Source organism: Pteropus alecto, unplaced genomic scaffold (assembly GCF_000325575.1).
Source record: "Pteropus alecto unplaced genomic scaffold, ASM32557v1 scaffold20, whole genome shotgun sequence".
NCBI lineage: Eukaryota > Metazoa > Chordata > Mammalia > Chiroptera > Pteropodidae > Pteropus > Pteropus alecto.
In genome coordinates, this window is record NW_006436298.1 from 13,121,036 (window position 1) to 13,138,479 (window position 17,444).

A 17,444-nucleotide genomic window follows, 5' to 3' on the forward strand; every position below is an offset into this window, starting at 1 on the left:
ACTTATTTATTTTATATGTAGCACACAAAATGTAATAAATATACTTGACATGGAACCTAAATGAAATATAATTTAATTCTTGATAATTGAGAAGAACTGGTGTTTTTGTTTTTGAACATTAGTTATTATTTGCAATACATACATGCAAGGTGCCAGGTAATAAAGGGTTCACTGTAATAAAGTTTTGCTGTAGTGGGGCCCTCCCAGATTGTGGTGGGTTGTTAGAAGATACCAGTTGTAACAAGAATCTTTTGGAATCTGGGTATCTATCTTCCTCCTTTTAAAAACTCCTTTTAATTTCTGTTATTCTGTTATTATTATAATGAGTTTCCAGTATAGCTAGAGATCAGTATTTATGCTTTTAAACATTATAAAAATGGAAGCATTAAAAAATATAGGAAGAACAGTAACTTGAACTTTTAGGTCTTATTCTTAAATGGTTTCCTCCGTAAAGCATTACTTCTTTATTTAGCTCATACTGAAAGATCAAACGTAATGACTGGGGGTGTTTGCTATTTCATTGTATTGTCTCGACTTTATTTTTCTTTTTTCTTAAAGACCTAGATTTCAGTGTAGAAAGAGGTGCATATATTTTTCAGCATACAAAGAGTTTAATAGTTAAACTTATTCTTTAAAGAATCTATTGTTGTGTATTGAATAGATGCTTCTATGGAAATCTCACTTAAACCCTGTACGTCGTGGAACACTTTTTACTAATAAAATGCAGATGAAATCTCAGTTTAATGCACTATGCCGAGAACAGAGGTATTACTTTTATGATAAGGTACCCAGGTTCTTACTAATATATCCTAGTTCGAAGAGCCTCATTTTTTCTTCTGTTTCATTTTTCTAATTATCTAGCTTTCTCCCATGACAGTCTTGACTTCTCTTACCATATACTACCTCTGACTCTATATTCTCCAATTCTATTTTGCTAATCTTATTTCTATACCTGTAACAGGCTTTAATACCAGCCCAGCCTTTAAAAATATTAATAGCAAGACATACTAGATTTAGGAATGTCTTAACTTGCATTCAGATGGGAATACATAGTCACTAATGCAGATTATCTTTACTATAAGACTGATGAGTACACGGATAAGGACTTACTACACACTCTTAACAGGACTTTTTATTTTATCTGAAACCTGTAAGCTGATCAGTAGATTGCTTTTCTCAGAGCTCCATTTGATGGAACGAGCAAATTGGCTTGTGTTTTATTTCTAGTAACTATCATTTTAGTATCTATTTTATGTCAGCACACTACATTATCTTTAATCCTAAACAAATTTGTAAGGTATCATCCTTGTTTCACAGGTGAAGAAACTAAATCTTAAAAAAGTTACTTGATTGATCCAAACTGTGTAGTCACAAATTATGGATCCAGAAAGTAGTATTTTTTTTTTATTTACTTTGCTGACTGAGGAAAGGCAAAATGATAGTAGTATTCACTCACTTACCATTTTATCTAATTCCTGTTGCTTATTACATTTTATTTGTGTTTATCTGATTATACCTATATAAATAGACCTTTCTTTAAGGAAAGCAGGTATGATAAAATTTCAGCTTGTGTAAATAAGTTTGAGAATGTCTAAAAATAAAAAAAAAACTTTAACAAAGAAAACTTTGTTACTTTACAAGGGGACAAAGTTTTATATTTCGAGCTTCTCTAATATAGTTAAAATACAGTTTAAAAAATAAGAAAAAATTTTGGAATAGAAATAAAATATGTTCAGTATATTATGCCCTTTTTAGTAATTTTTAGTTTTCTCAAAATTTGATAAAATATTTTTAAAATTGGTATAATATTTCAATTCAGTTATATATTAAATTATGAAAGAAAAGGATGAAAGATAAAAATATCTTTCAAAAGCTACATCATAGTATAGAATTATTATTACTGCTTAATTCTTGTTGACTTATTAAAACAACATAAGTGATAGAGGGAAGAGTTTTTTCTGAGTTAAAGAAATGAAGTTGAGAGAGTTTAAATATCTAAACTCAGATTAAGCTTATGAAAGGATCTTTATTTTAATGTAACCATATTATGATGAGATTTACCTAGATTTATGCTAGGTAGATTTATCAGGATAACTTATATTTATTTGTTTCCTTTCCTAATGGTATCTTCATATTCCAGGAAGTTATTTATGCTAACAAAATAGAGATGTAAGAAAATAACCCTCTTTTTTATAGTTGTGAAATACAGAATTCTGACAATGTAGAGTTACTCTGTGCAGTTAAATATTGGAAATACATTAAATTTTACATATATTCATATTTACACACATACATGTAGCAACTTTATTCAGTTTTAAAATGTGTATAATATGATGAGAGATTTAATTAGTTATATAAAACAGACTTTAAAATAATACCTTTGGAAAGACAAAAAATTTTAGTGAAAACTTTATTAGAAGACTTTTTTTAAATGGCAAAAAAACTTTTTTTAAAGTTAAAAATAAAGGCGTTAACTTTGAATTAATACATTAAAAGTTATAGGACATAACTATACTACATTATTGTATAAATGTAGTTATAGTATAATGATGCCTGGAGTAAACTAAATGTAATTTAGGGAATACTATTGATGCTATGCATTATATCATTCAATCTTTATACAATCCTATAAGTACTATTATTTTCATTATGTTATAGATGAAGAAGCTAAACCTTTGGAAAAGCTTTAAAAAATAGCTGTTACATTGTGTTAGTTAGATTGTCTTTCCATGGATTTAGGTTGTAATTTTAAGGCTGCTTTTTCCCTTTTGGCTCTTTATGTGCTTTCTAATATGTTAGCTTAAATTCTACCCAAAGTAGAATTATGTTATTCTTAAATGCATAAGTATTATGGGGGGAGCTCCCTTTTTAAATAACTGATGAAATTTTTCTTAGAGCAGAGAATCTTTCTGTAATGTGATCGGTTACCAAAAATGGAGATTTCTTAAGGTTAAATGGAATTCCTGTTTACTTGTAGCTTCTTTTGGACCATCATTATTGTTGTTATTATTATTATTATTATTGATTTTGCTTTCAGTTCTCCTTCAGTATGTATGACATAGCCATTTTTGTATATGACCATGAAAAAGAACAGTGGAGCAAAGAAGAGAATGGTCAAATTGATCCAAGGTCATTCAGCATTTTGGTAGAGTAGGTCTCACAACTTCAATTTTTATCTTACAATTGCTGATCTTTTAAAATTATTTAAAAAAATAAAAATTTTAAAGGTGGTTCAACAGTTTTAAACTTCACATAAGAAAATGTTCTGTTTCATCATCAACTCATAAATTGAATGCTTATTATGCCACGTGATAGAAATCAAAATTAATAAGAAGCTTTCAGAGCATAGTGACTCACTTTTCTTTTTCTTGTCGTTTGAACTTAAATTATACCTTTTTGTTTAATTTGCCAGAAAATAATATTTAAGTCTCACAGTTTTAAATATGTTGTCCCAAATTCAATTTTACAAATAACAAGTAAGAGACAAAGGGTGGTAGAGGCAGTACATCTGTTCTTCCTTCTGCTTTTACTCTTTATTATAAATGGAGGCTTCCTTCCTACTCCTCCCAGTCTTAGAGACAATTAAGATCGCTACTTGTAGTACTAAATCTGTTAGAAGTGTAAGGGGAAGTCCCAAGTTCAAGAGTGCCTGCTTTCTGATTTGTGGTTGGAGTAGAATTTTTCTTGTGAGAGAATCACTTCTTGGTAGTTAAAAATTATTCATAGAATTATAGGTAATGGGGCAGAGGAAGGTATTTTTATTTTCTTACTCTTTTGTTTTTTATTGATGATTTTTGAATCATTAATAGATAGATATACATTAAATAGGTATACTACCCTATTTCTCTGTGTTATAACTTAGTTATTTGGAGATCCTCTATTTTTTAACATTGGAGTTATTTACACATTACTAATTGAATTGGTATCAGTAAACCCCAGTTTGACCTATTGTAGTTTGGAACCTTAAGTAGTGTAGTTGTCATTCTGCGGCCTTAACCAATTGCCTTTTTTTTTTAAGTCTATTTCTACTCTAATGGCAAAGGAGAATATAGAAAACTCTTCTTGAGGGTACTGTGCAAATTATGTTAGATTATTTTCTAACTTATGGACATGCATTAGTTCAAGAATATCTGTAGTTCATTTAAGTATATTTTAGAGCCAGAACTTGCTGCTAGTAGAGGAAAAATTAGCTATGAAAATAAATGGCATACCATAGGCGAAAAGAACAAATACTCATTAGTATTCTTTCTAAGAATTGTGTTGTTTGGTCCTGGATTGCAAACAAATGATATCCTCTTTTATGAATATTGTGAAAGTTTGCCAAATATTGCTTGCTGGTATGTTTCCTATGTTTCTTTATTTCCTTGCCCTCTTTGTCTTTTCAAGTTCAGTCCATGTTGAATGACTATCTTCTTTCTACTATACAAAATACAAAAACAAAACAAAATTTAAAAAATCTTAAAATTGGTGTAAGTACTGTTTTTATATTAAAGTTACTTCTATGGCATTTGAGAGAAATTTTAAGTGGCAGTTAGAACTCTTATTTTGTGCTTTATATAGCTTTCATAAAGTACAACTGCTCCTTGTAGAAATAATTAAGAAGGAGATACTTCTATGAAGAAATCTATATGGGATGGAATGTTGGTATGTAAAGTAAGGTTTTATTTATGAGTTAGGAAATCTTTTGCCACCAAAGGGATCCATTTGGTTAACTGAGTGATATTGCTCAGTCAAGGATTAGAATATCTTAGTTTTTCATATACTTTCTGGCCTATTCCAAACACTAGTAAAATCTTTAGTGGAAGAAAATCTTCAAATTTCCAAATTTTCAACATAAAGAAAATTTCTTCTTTCTTCCTCAGAGAGCCTTAGATCAGGATTTATAAAGTTTTTAGTTGTATGTTTTAAATGACTTTACATTTTTCCCATTTTCTTTGTGACAGGAATCTTTTAGTCCTGCTATTCAGCTGCACCTTGTACATCAAGCTCCAAGTAATGTTCCTCCTTACCTCTCAAAGAATGAATCAAATCTTGGGGACCTCTTACTGGGCTTTCTTAAATACTATGCTACAGAATTTGAGTAAGTGAAACCTCAAATTGTGTTTATTCATTGATTTGTAAGTAAATGTTACAAATTGGTCAAGAAGCTATATTTGTCAGTCTGAATGCTGTAAACTTGTCCGGAAATGTGTAGTTTATAAAACTTAATATTTGATGATTAATGATTAGGAACCAAATAGATTTTATATTTCTAGCTAATAAAAAAAATTATAGTTCAGTAAGTCCAGTTTTAGTTGATTTCAGTAGTGATCCCATTTTATATTTAGCTGGCTCTTTTCATAGTAGGGCTGAGTAAATGTTTGTGTTGATCCTATGTAGGTGCTATATGGTTCAGAAATCTCTTTTTTAGGAACTTATAAAGGGGTGGCTTACATCGTAGTAAAAAACACAGCTAAGACAAGCTTGGTAAAAGATCTACGTAATACCTGATACCTGAATTAAATAGCTGTATTAGCGTGATATACAAATCAAGGAATATTCCTTTTCCTTTTTTTATTTTTTTGCGGTGGTGTATAAGCATGAAACATTAAAGTATAATCGAACTGGACAGAACTGACAGTTCTCATGGGAGATCTTTGTTCATAGAGTGGGATTAGGGATTGTTGCAGCTCTTCTGATAGTTTAGAAAAGCTTGAAGGAGAAAGAGGACTTAGGAGTTGTACAAAGTTAGAGTACAGTGACCATAGGATACCACTTTGAAGAAGTTTGGAGAGGGAATAGTAATAATAATAGTAATAAACTGTTATTATTACGTGGGAAAAACTGTCCTAAACTGATTATATGTATTATCTCATTCCGTTTACATAATAACCATATGAAATAGTATTATATTGTACCCGTTTTACCAGTGAGGCGTATAGAGAGGTGAAGAAACTTATCCCAAGATCTCACAGGTAGTAAGTGGAGTATTTCAGATAACACTCTAATATGATTTTTTTACTGCAACGTTGGTATTGCCTTATCTGCTATGATGTAGTAGCTCCAAAGAAAACTTGACCCATATAAAATGATTTAAAACATAGGGCATGAAAGATGAAGTGTTATTTAAATTCCTCCAAGTAAAGCTTATACCTTACTATTTGTACCTGTTTAGTTTACACTTGTGTCTCCAGTACCTAGCCCAGTGCCAGATAGTGCGTACTTGACAGATACTCATTATAAATAAATAATTTTGAAGCAGAAAGTAGGATCATGGACATGATTCAGAGATCCTTTAGATGACTTAAAAATTCCTGAATTAGGTTAAGAAAAGGTGTTGGAAAAGTGTTGTAGAAAACTACTTTAGTAAGAATGAAGTTAACAATAATCCAGGTTAAAAAGGACCTAAATATAAATCTAGGCAATATGGATAAAAAGGAAGAAGCCTTCATTAATATGAAGATGAGGAAAGATTTAAGACTACAGGAAATATGGCACATAAACTGTAAAGGTTAATCTAGAGTTAAAATGTTGCAATAGCAATAGCTATTGTTTAGTGAGTATTTATATACCTAGTGTCCTTAGAATATGCTGAGTTATTCCCATATACTATTTCATTTAATCCTCAAAATAACCCCCTGTTAAGTTTAGGAACTTTGTGTACTTGAAAGGTGCCCATGGCAGTACACTATATAGTGAGAGAACTGAGATTCACCTTTATCCTGAATACAAAACCACAATCTTAATTGTTAGATTGTATTGGCATCATCTGTTGTGTTATGTAAATTAGGGATTGGGAGAAGTTTGTATAGAGGGAAAAGGATCATAGAAGTATATATTTCTGCTACATATAGTTTAGGATTAGAGCATCTGCATACACATACCTTGAAAATCACTTTCTTTGTTGGACTGAAACAAGATGGTAGATGTGCAGGTTTGCATTAGTATAGTATTAACAAAAACTAGCTTCCTGTGCTAAATGATACTGGCTAGGATGCTTGGAAAGAGGTTTTGAACTTTTGTTATCACTATGATACATGATTTAGGAGTCGTCTTCCCCTACTCTTTCACCATATAATGCATTTGTTAAGTGCATTATTGTTTTTATATCAGATATTTTCAGCAATTTGACTGTAGAGAGCACAGCCAAGAATGTAGTCATGTTAATTAACTAGGTGCTATGCAAAAGAATTCTCGCAGCTGTTAGAAATGTTTGTAAAAATTTCCTCTAAACTTTGAGATGTTCAATTAAAAAGTTCTCTGTACTTGAAGACAGAATTAAGTGTCTTTTAAAAGATACTTGAGTACATGGTATAAATGTTGCAGAAATTTTATATGGCCATTTAAAAATTACTAGGATTTTCTTATCTACTTCACTTACAGCTTTCTCTTAAACACTGCTGCTGAAAATTGTCAAAATGAAGCCAGGCTTTTAGAACTGTACCTGGGAACAGGGAACTGACAAAATAGGGGGAAAATTGATGAGGTGGCTCAGGCAATCTAGAAAAAAATAGAATGTAATACTTTTATATTTTAGCAAACAAAATAAAAAATTAAGTTCTAAATATCTTATAGACTCATAGTTACTGGGGAGTCCCTGTACCTTGAAGGGTACCTATTTTGTAATCCTCTTATGCCTAATCACATGCCATTATTGCTAATCTATCTGTTGAATTAAAAATACATACCTACAACTTAAACACATGCATTTTAAAAAAAGAGAAATTACAAAGGTCCAATTTTTTAATCTTTTGTCTCATTTAATCAATGAATCATTGAGTCTCTACTGTATACCAAGCTATTTTTTATGTACTAGGGATATAGCAGTTAAAACAGACATGAATCCTTATCTTCATGGAGCTTACATTGTAGTATGGAGAGGTGTTTGAGTTACTGTTCATTTCTAGATGCTGTTGGTGTTATAAAGGAGAATGGTCTTATTCTTAAGAAGGATATGCCAAAGAATAAAACGAAATTTCATGATATCTACAGCTTAACAAATGGTTCAATTCAGACCCAAGCAAATGTGGCAAAATGTTAACTTTTGAATTGTTTTTGAGTTTTATGCTGATTTTGTTTTTCTCTTTAAAAGATTTTATAATACAAAGATGAAATAAAAATGAGATTAGGGATGAGAAGGAACTAACCTAACCTAAAAAGGAAGACTCATTGAGATAGGAAGTAAGCCAGTAGAATACAGTGTCTTGGAATCCAAGGCAAAAAAAAATGTTTTATGGAGGAGGGAGTGATTATCCAAGTCACATTTTTTGATATGTCATATACAAAATGAGAACTAAAAGCTGACCATGGGAGCATTGGTCTATATGGAGACCACTGGACCCTTGACAAGAGCAGTTTCTATGGAATAATGGTGATAAAAAGCATCAGTGGTGTGGGCTTAAGAGAGGAGAGGAGGAGAAAAATTAGATACAGATAAGTTAGTATATATAAACTCTACAGTTTACTTGTAAAAGGGAGCAGAAAAATGGAGTAGAAATTGGAAGATTAAATGGGATCGAGCTTTGGGTTTTATTTTTAGAAATGAGAAATAACCCATCTTGATGGCAAATTTGATGATATCAGAAAAAGACAGTAAATCGTTAAACAGTATATATACTTGTTCGAGTCAAGAAGAGTTCAAATCCAGAGCACAAGTGGAATAGGAACATAGACAATTAATTAATAATAAGAAAAAGCAGAATATGTATATATATGTACATTGGTAGGTAGTAGCATTTAAGGTCTTTTTGAGCTAAGTCGTAATGAAGTTAAAGTGATCATGAATGTATAGGTCAGCATGGTTGCATATTTTCCTTCAGCCCTGTTTAGCTGCATGGGAAAGGTTTGGAGTAGACAAGATTGAATTTTAGCTGTGTTTCAGCCAATTTCAGTTCAGTGCAGCAAGAGTGTGTAAGAGAGTCGAGGGGATATACAGGCAAGTAATCATAATAATTGACCATGGACAGAATGTATTAAATTAAATCTTGAAAGTATAGGCACAGGGATAAATGCCTGTATGATATTCTGGTAGTATTTTCCAATAGTCAGTTGTAAATATTGGCCTGGGGCTTAATAGAAAGATCAGAGCTGGAGAAAAAGATTTGGTTTAAAAAAAAAAAAAAGTGTTGAAGCGTAGGATGGGTGCTTTAGCATTAGAAGTTTAAAAGAGGCAAGACCCGGATGGACACCAACACTTAAAGGATTAGGCAGAAAAAGAGCCAATCAAAACAAAAGGATTAGAGTAATATTTTCTCTCTGCTTAAGAATTTTCAAATCCCTAACAAAGTTTTCTTTTTGTTTGCTTCCCAGCCCTTGATAATAAAACAAAGCTATATATATTCATTCACTTAATTTGACTGGTTGTACTATATATGCAGCCATATGGTATCAGACCCATAATTTTGACTTTGTTAGACTTAAATTTTTCTTTGTAATATTACTAAAGACTACATTTCCGATTTAATCAGTCATCTCAAAGAGTTAATAGATGAGTACCAGTCCATTATCATTACTGAAGAAAAAAAGCAAACATCTTACTAATATAGTCTATAATCTCAATTTTATATTCAAAAGATTATTATATATTATCAAATCTATTTTAGATTAAATTAAGCCCCATATCTGTTCTATTCTTTTGTGAAACATCCCTTTTCCATAGATTGTATCTTATTTTACACTTTATTAATGAGTGACAATAACAGATTTTCACATGGCAAGGAAATTATGGTAGAGAAATATGGTATAATAAAAGGCTTAGTTTAGGGCCTATCTTTTAAAAAGTAAAATATTTAAGAAAAATATTTCTAAATGACCATTTGAATTCTACATTTAAATTCATCTCTAGGAATAAAAGTAGTGTATAAGTTATATATCATGTTTTATGATTTGAACTATTTAATAATTTAGAAATATTTAAATGTTCTTTGAAAATGCAGTAGATTGAATCAGTCTAAATGGTAGTGATTCAAAATATTCTTTTTTCCCTCTATGAAGTACTTCAGATGATATAGTCATTTAAGTAACTGCATTATTTGGGTTGATTAAAGGTTGAAGCTTAAATGATGTGTGGTTAGGAATGATAAAGTAAATATAGGTATGTCACATATGTTTCTGGGGCCCAGTTTAGAACCAAGTACTAGATTGCATATAAATTCAGGATTGGATTTAATAGAAATTAGTGGTGAGGAGAATTTCTTTGGTTTAAGGAAGTGAAAGTTGTAATTTAACTTTAGGACATAGTATTTCAATATTCTAAGCTCATCTGAAAGAAAAAAATTTAATTACCCTTTTTTAACATACTGTTTCCAATTTTAATTGTACTGTAAATTCAACTGTAATTTGACATTAAGAACAAGCAGTCTCAGGAAAAAAGTTCATTTTATTAGTGAAATTTGTCTGAAATAGAATATAGTGTAGTAGCACAAAGTATAATTCTGCTATATTCTTGTTTGGGTCAGGCATGTGGTTATATGTCTCCCCTTTATATAGTTTTCGTAAAGAAAATTTTGGAAACGTACTTGAACCAATAGAGCAATGTACTTATTTTCTCTTTCAAATCCATAGTGCTGTACTTGAAAGATCTAAAACATCTACTATTAAAAATGCTATTTCTCTTTGACAAACTACTTATTTTTTAAAAGCATGCTTTCTGGTATGTATTTTAAAAGAACTTAAAGCTGTCTTTGCAAATTTCTAAACTGTACTCTCAATAAGAAAAATTAGAAAAACTAGAAAATCATAGTTTCGGCATCTTTTTCAATTGTCAAACTTCATAAGATACAACATTTTCTTTAGTATTTAACGTATAAGTTAATCCATTTTCTAGAAACAAGGGCCGTTCTGGACCCATGGTTATATTCTTACGGATTCTTTATCTGATAAATAGAGGAAGAGTAGGCCAAGTGTTGGAGTTGGAAGGTTCCAGCCATGGTCTTTCTCTTCTTACTAAATTGGTGGAGAAAGCTAAATATGATTGGAAAAAGGTATCAGCTGTTCTTTCCCCAAGCTCATTTTTCTTTTGTGTACAGGCTGAGTCATCATACATTTTAGAATGTTCCTTGGAAAAAAAAAAAGTACTTGTACAAATTATTATAATTGCAAAGAAATTTAAAAACAGAATCTAAGGTTTTTATATACCAAAGACTGGACAATTTACCTTCAGACATCCTGGTAAACTTATTTTACTTGAATAAAACTTCACTATTAGTAGCCACATCTGAAATATAGTTATATATGTTTTTATAGGGTATTAATTTTATTTTCCTAAAACAACATCTACTTCTACTTTTTCTTAAATCTTATAAATAGATATGTACATGATCAAAAGTTATTTAATAATATCAGGAAACAACACAAGATTACTTCTCTCTTAAATAAAAAATTCAAATTGGAGAATTAAGAATGAGCATAGTTTTCATGTTTTTTTGATTACTTACACCTTATGATATTACTTCACTTATTCAATAAATAAGTATCGAGTGCTTGGTTTGGACTAAACATAGCTGAATAGTAAAAAAACATAAGTAATTCAGCATCTTGGAGCTTTCTGCTTTGGGGAGACATACCATAAACAACAATAAATAAGCAAATTGTCAGAATATAAGCGCTATGGAGAAAAAAGAGAGAAGGGGAAATGGAATTGTGGTGCTCAGGGTTGAGGCAAGTTTCAGTATTCTTTGACAAAATCGGAGTAGGCCTTACTACTGATATAATAAAAATAATAAAGGAGAAATTAAGAAAATAGTTTAAATGATTGATGTGTTTCTTCTTATAGCTGGAACAGTCAAATGATATCAGTTCGTGAAGCCAAAGCCATTCCCAGGCCTGATGGTATTGAATGGAGAAATAAATACATCTGTGTAGAAGGTAGCTTTGCCACAACTGTTATTTTACCTTCAGTTATCATCATGGTACTGAGAGAAGTACTTTAATAATTTCAGCTTATATTATAAAGTAATAAATTTATGTTCTGAAGTGGTTTGTGTCTTTTAGTTATGAAATTTTAATTTAATTTTAAAAATTATTTAAAATTCTTTAGTTGTAAGAAATAATAAACATGGATTTAGGCGTTTAGTTTTGCCAATTGGTAAGATTTGAGCAGTCTTTATGCATCCCTCATGCTTATAGTTGGTTGAAATTTAATTTCATGACTTATAGGTAGAAGAAAATATTATACATGAGATGATTCTTATATTGAAATGAGTTCTTTTATATTTAAAATACTGATCTTGATGCAAGCTAGATTTTTATGAATAGAAATTGATTTTACTTTAAAAATTAAATGCTCTGAAGTATTCTATTCTCTAAAATTGTATTAGTTGACTGTTTCTTTAGGTGGGTGGCAAACTGACTTTAGAGGCAAAATTGTTCTCACAGGTGGCAAGTTGATGACTTTTGTAAATCTTGAGGTAAAAAAGAATAAAGAGATTCAACATTTGTAGGAAAACATCAAATTTAGAATATTTTAATCTTGGATTAGATGCCATATCTTAAAAGTTTGTGAAAATGAAATTAAATCTCCTGCTTTGGTGTTTGGTTTGCATGGTGGGTGTATATTATTTTAGTTACTTGTGTTCTTTTGAATATTAAACACTGTTGTAAAGTGCTATGCATGATGTGATCTGATAGTTTGGCATATGGCATTATTCTGTTAAAAAACAGTACTATGACAATAAACTCTTTTTTAAAATAGCCTTTCTAAGCAATAAGAAAGTAAACAAAAGGAGTTTTTTAAATTATGGGCCTGCTTAGACTGTATGAGAACTCTGAAGTTAACCTTTTTATGAGATTTTCTATCCTTTTACACTTTTTCCAGGTCCTTCCTCTCAGTCACCTTTCCTCTGTTAAAGCAGCTTCATTCTTGTTCTCTCTAGTCCCTCTCTTTCAGCTTTAAGGCACACATAGTTCTTCTTATCCTTTAAAAATTTCCGTTGACTTGATCCTCCTGGCTCTTCTAAAAGTAGTTTTTTTTCTTTTTCAGTACTCAAATTCTTAAACTCTAGTTAAATTTTTACCTACTTCTGGAATTATTTCAGCTATCCCATCTCACTCTTAATGCCTTTAGTTATCCTCCTTTTTATCTCTATTATCTTCAGTTTCCTTGTCTTCTCTATACATTTTTTTCTCTATATATGGTCTCTTCCCTCTTGTGGATAAAGGTTGAGTGAGTCGGGAGTGAAGATGTGGAAGGTAATGGCTCTGTTCTTTAAAACTCTTCCTTTGTTTTCTTCCTGTCTTTTCTACTTGCTATCCTGTTTTTCTCCTTTCACTGCCAAATTTCTCATACAAGTGAAATTCCTTTTTCTAAACCATCCGTTCACACCATAAGTCTCTTAACTGTCTTTCATCCTCACCAGTATTATGCCTCTATTTTCAAAGGTATTAATCTTTCTGAAGTGGTTTATAAGTCGAATTAGACAAATCAGTGTTTGTTTTTTTTAATTAAAATTAAATTTCAAATTACCTTTCTGTGATATTTGACACTGGCCACCTCTGTTGGATATAGTGCTTTATTCTTTTTAAATTATGGGCCTGCTTAGACTGTAGAGAACTCTTTAATTCTTTATTTATATTCCTTTAAGTATAAGTCCTTGACCTTCTATAATTCTTCAGAAATCTTATCCACTTTTATAATTTAGAATTAACATACTTATGCTGGTGACTTTATTTTTAGTTATCCTCTCACTTGAATTCTTTTTGCCTTACTAGACATTTCACACCTATATAGAACTTTTTTGTATGCATAAGTCTAATAAGATATTAGTTTGAACCATATGCAATTGCTATTTTCTAGGTCAAAACTGTCAAATATTGACAATTTCATATAGTTCAGCCAAAAAAAAAGCTGAAGTTCTTATTTTAATAATTTCTTGTTTATATGTGTGTTTAACATTACAGAACCTTTTGATGGAACAAATACAGCTAGAGCTGTGCATGAAAAACAGAAGTTTGACATGATCAAGGATCAGTTTTTAAAGGTAAGCAGTGCTTCAGATAAACTCTTAAAAAAAGTGGATTAGTGTGCTTTGAAAATGAAAAAAGGTATATTTAACTGGACAGAACAGCCCTGGTTCCTGTGTGGTACAATTAATGTGGTACGATAGGGAATTTATTACTTGGACTTAGATATAACTTCCCTTCAGAGAGTCTGGCTCTGTTTTCATTCACGTGGCTTTCACTTTTGTGAAAATAAGCATTTCCACAGTGAGTTTTTAAGGTCTCAGAATGACTAAAACCTGATGGACTCTTTTGCCTCCTAAAGTCATATTTATGTTATATATATTATATATATATATAATATATGTATGAGCTGTAGTTTATTCCTTAGTGCTTTAGTCCACAGTGTGAATTTGAATTTACTCATCAGTAATTTTGCTAGTTGTGGTTCTTGTCTTTAAGGAATTCCATAGTATAGTGTAGAAACACATTGACAGAAATATGTACAATGAGATAGGAGAAACGCTTCATAGAAGAAAAAGATCAGCGAAGTGCTTCATAGAAGAAATGCTTCATAAAAGAAAAAGATCAGCAAAGATCATTTTAGAGGCATACTTTATCAAGACATACTAGTGGACTTAATATTTATGATAATTAAAAATGTAAGCGCATCACATAAGCTGTCCTTCAGATTAGGCCCACTCAGTTTGTCAAGAACAGAAAATTTTAAGTGAATGCTACAAGACAAAACAGACATTCAAGAGGAAATATTTTTGTTTGTCAGTTAAATTGAGAACTCAAAATAGCATTGCTGGGGACTTAAGAGTATAGCATAAAAAAAATAGTATTGCTTACATTGCCGTTCTTATTGATGAGTGAACTTTCATTAGGAATTGTTTAATTATAAAACCAATAGTTTTAGTCAATTGAACAACTAAAGTGAGAACAAACTACAAAGATCTGCCGTCACCAGGAAGTCAGCCAAATTTTTAGCTTGTGAGTAAGAATTTCAGTTTTTTTCTTACCAGTTCTGTTTACTCTTTTTTTTTTCTAGAGGCATATATAAAATACTTTTTTATAGATTTCCTTTTTCCTTCATAAATACTATTTTTAATTGAATATCTTACTAGATGCAAAATAGTCAATCAGGTGATTGAAGTAATCTTCCCTTACCTCTGAAACCTAAAGGTTTCGTTTTAATTACTTTGTACCTTGTCATTTTAGATGAAATTATTTAAATCTATGAATAAATGTGAAAATTATATTTTCATACCACCTGTGTGCCCATTTCTTTATTAATGAATCGAAGCCACACAAGAATAGAGTTTTTAAATAACATTTTCTTTTCGGGTAACAGAAACAATACTTGTACTGTGTTAAAAACTTGGGAGATAAAACACGAAGAAGAAAAAAATCACCCTAAATTTTACCACCAGAGAGAACTATTAATTTTCTAGTAACTTTCCTTTCAGTCTTTTGTTCTTCATATATTTTAGGTTTTAAGAATGATTTTTCTCTCTCTCCCAGTCATGGCACAGATTGAAAAACAAAAGAGATTTGAATACTATACTACCTTTAAGAGCTGCTGTCCTGCAAAGATGACTGGCTTCTATTAATAAATTCTTCTGAGAAATAAAGAACAATAGTAACATCATAATGCATTTTGTTTACCTCCATCATGGTTTCTTTTTAATTGTTCTTGTTTTCATGGTTTTTTTTTAAGAAGACATATAAAGATTGCATATTTTATTATGACATTTCCTAATAAAACTCCTTGATTTAAAGATGTATTTTTGAAAATGTTTACATTGACAATTAGTAATATTATGGCATGAATTTTCAGGCGATCAAATAAAATATTTTGGGGGGAATTATCTGAACAAATAAAAGATTTTTGACATAACTTTAATTATACCACATGCTAATACTGAGGAGATGTATAGAATTTTGGCAAGAGTCTGATTCATACATACTTAAAGTATAACCTACAGTAGTAGTTTGTTGCCTGTCTGTTCTAGTAGAGTGAAGATTCAAGTCAGTTATTCAGTTACTTGAAGCAAAATGAAATCTTTTATTTCAGTGAAATCACTGCAGAGGCATGAAATACTGGACAATTGCCTTAAGTCTTCACTTGACTTACCAGGATAGACTGAGGCTTTGGATGTGTCTGTATTAGCATTCCATTAGTACCTCACATGCTTTTGATGTACTCTTGAGATTGCTTTAAATTTTTTGTTGAAACAACAGTACATTTTGCACTGTAGTAATATGAGCACTAACTCTGTATTGCACAGCAGTTAGTGAATTGTTTTAAAGAATCAGTTCCATGTAGACCATTTTGAAAAGACTAAGTCCCCTGTGCTTTATGATAGCTTAGTGCAATGTGCACTTTAGCTTTACTTCTCGTTTTCATGCTTTTATTTTCCCTGTGACATGAAGCAACAGAAACATAAAGATCAAAGTTGAGATTATAACCTATTGATAGTATCAGATTTTTTTCTGTGTACAATTATGGGATTGTAATCTAAACTGGAATTTTTAGGCAGTAAGCCACTATAAAATGTTTTGGGGTAAGACATAAAATTATTATAAATAAAAGCTTAATGTTTGTAAAAATATCTTTTTTAGTGTTTCTTTTCCACATGAAGAAGTAGTGGTGGCTGCTAAAAAAGCTACAGTGTTTATTAAGGTGGTTTTGGGGTTATGTAAATATTTGTAAGTTTGTCAGTACCTGTACATTTAAATATGAAAAGTAATCTTGGAAACAATTTTAACTTTTTCAAAAGGACTGTGTACAACTTCTTTTAGACCTGCTGTGGCACAGTTTGTACCTCTAATGTATTTGGGTTTTTTCGCAGACCAGTTCAAATGCTGAGACTTTCGCTTTTCTTTGACTTGTAAAAGGTGGATATTTTCATTTTCATTTAAATTTTTGTATAATGTCAAATGGAATAAAGTTTATTATGGAAATTGTTGATGTGACTTTTTTTTTCTGTGAAAGTCTTTACTTTTGAAATGAGATTGTGGTTGTAGTTATTTAGAATTGAACTGAATCCAATTATTGTGCATGATTATTTAGGTTATGTAGAGAATCTTAGAATCAAGTTTATTTCATTGTTAAGCCAAATAATGACAGTAACGCCCTTTTTTCTCTGGCAAGATTAGGAATGAAGCTTTCCACATAGGTGAAGTTTTTAGATTACTGATGTTTTAACACTTTTAAAGCAATTAAGCTTTATATATTCCTTTCCTTGGCAATTTTTCTAAAATGCATTACATACTGTGCAACTCTTCTTTATCAGAATGTATTGAGTATAATTAATATTCTAGAGATGACTCCAGGTAATCATTATGAGCAGTAAACAGTAGTCATAGTACTGTATATACTGTGCAGCTCTCAGGCATGGGAAAGTGTGTGGGGTGTTTTGCTTCTATAAGTATTTTGACATTTTTATGATATTTCCTAATAAAGCCCCAGAAGTTACCACGGTGTAGACTTCTTTGCTTCCAGTTTTCTCAGCTTTCAGTGA

The 17,444-nt window shown here is 30.7% G+C and overlaps 1 protein-coding gene across 9 annotated transcripts in view; it reads left to right on the plus strand.

Moving 5' to 3' along the window:
• Window positions 1–16,889, plus strand: part of TENT2 (terminal nucleotidyltransferase 2) — a 48,401-nt gene extending 31,512 nt beyond the window's left edge. For 5 of the 9 annotated variants that reach the window (XM_025047760.1, XM_025047757.1, XM_025047762.1 and 2 more), the window contains 4 exons: window positions 4,944–5,080; window positions 11,753–11,844; window positions 13,876–13,955; window positions 15,411–16,889. In XM_025047760.1, coding sequence (XP_024903528.1) covers window positions 4,944–5,080; window positions 11,753–11,844; window positions 13,876–13,955; window positions 15,411–15,530 — 429 coding nt within the window. In that variant the 3' untranslated portion in view covers window positions 15,531–16,889. The remainder of the gene's footprint in view (window positions 1–4,943; window positions 5,081–11,752; window positions 11,845–13,875; window positions 13,956–15,410) is intronic. The other 4 variants (XM_025047763.1, XM_015590456.2, XM_025047764.1 and 1 more) reach the window with 2 other exon arrangements.
• The last annotated feature ends 555 nt before the right edge of the window (window positions 16,890–17,444 follow it).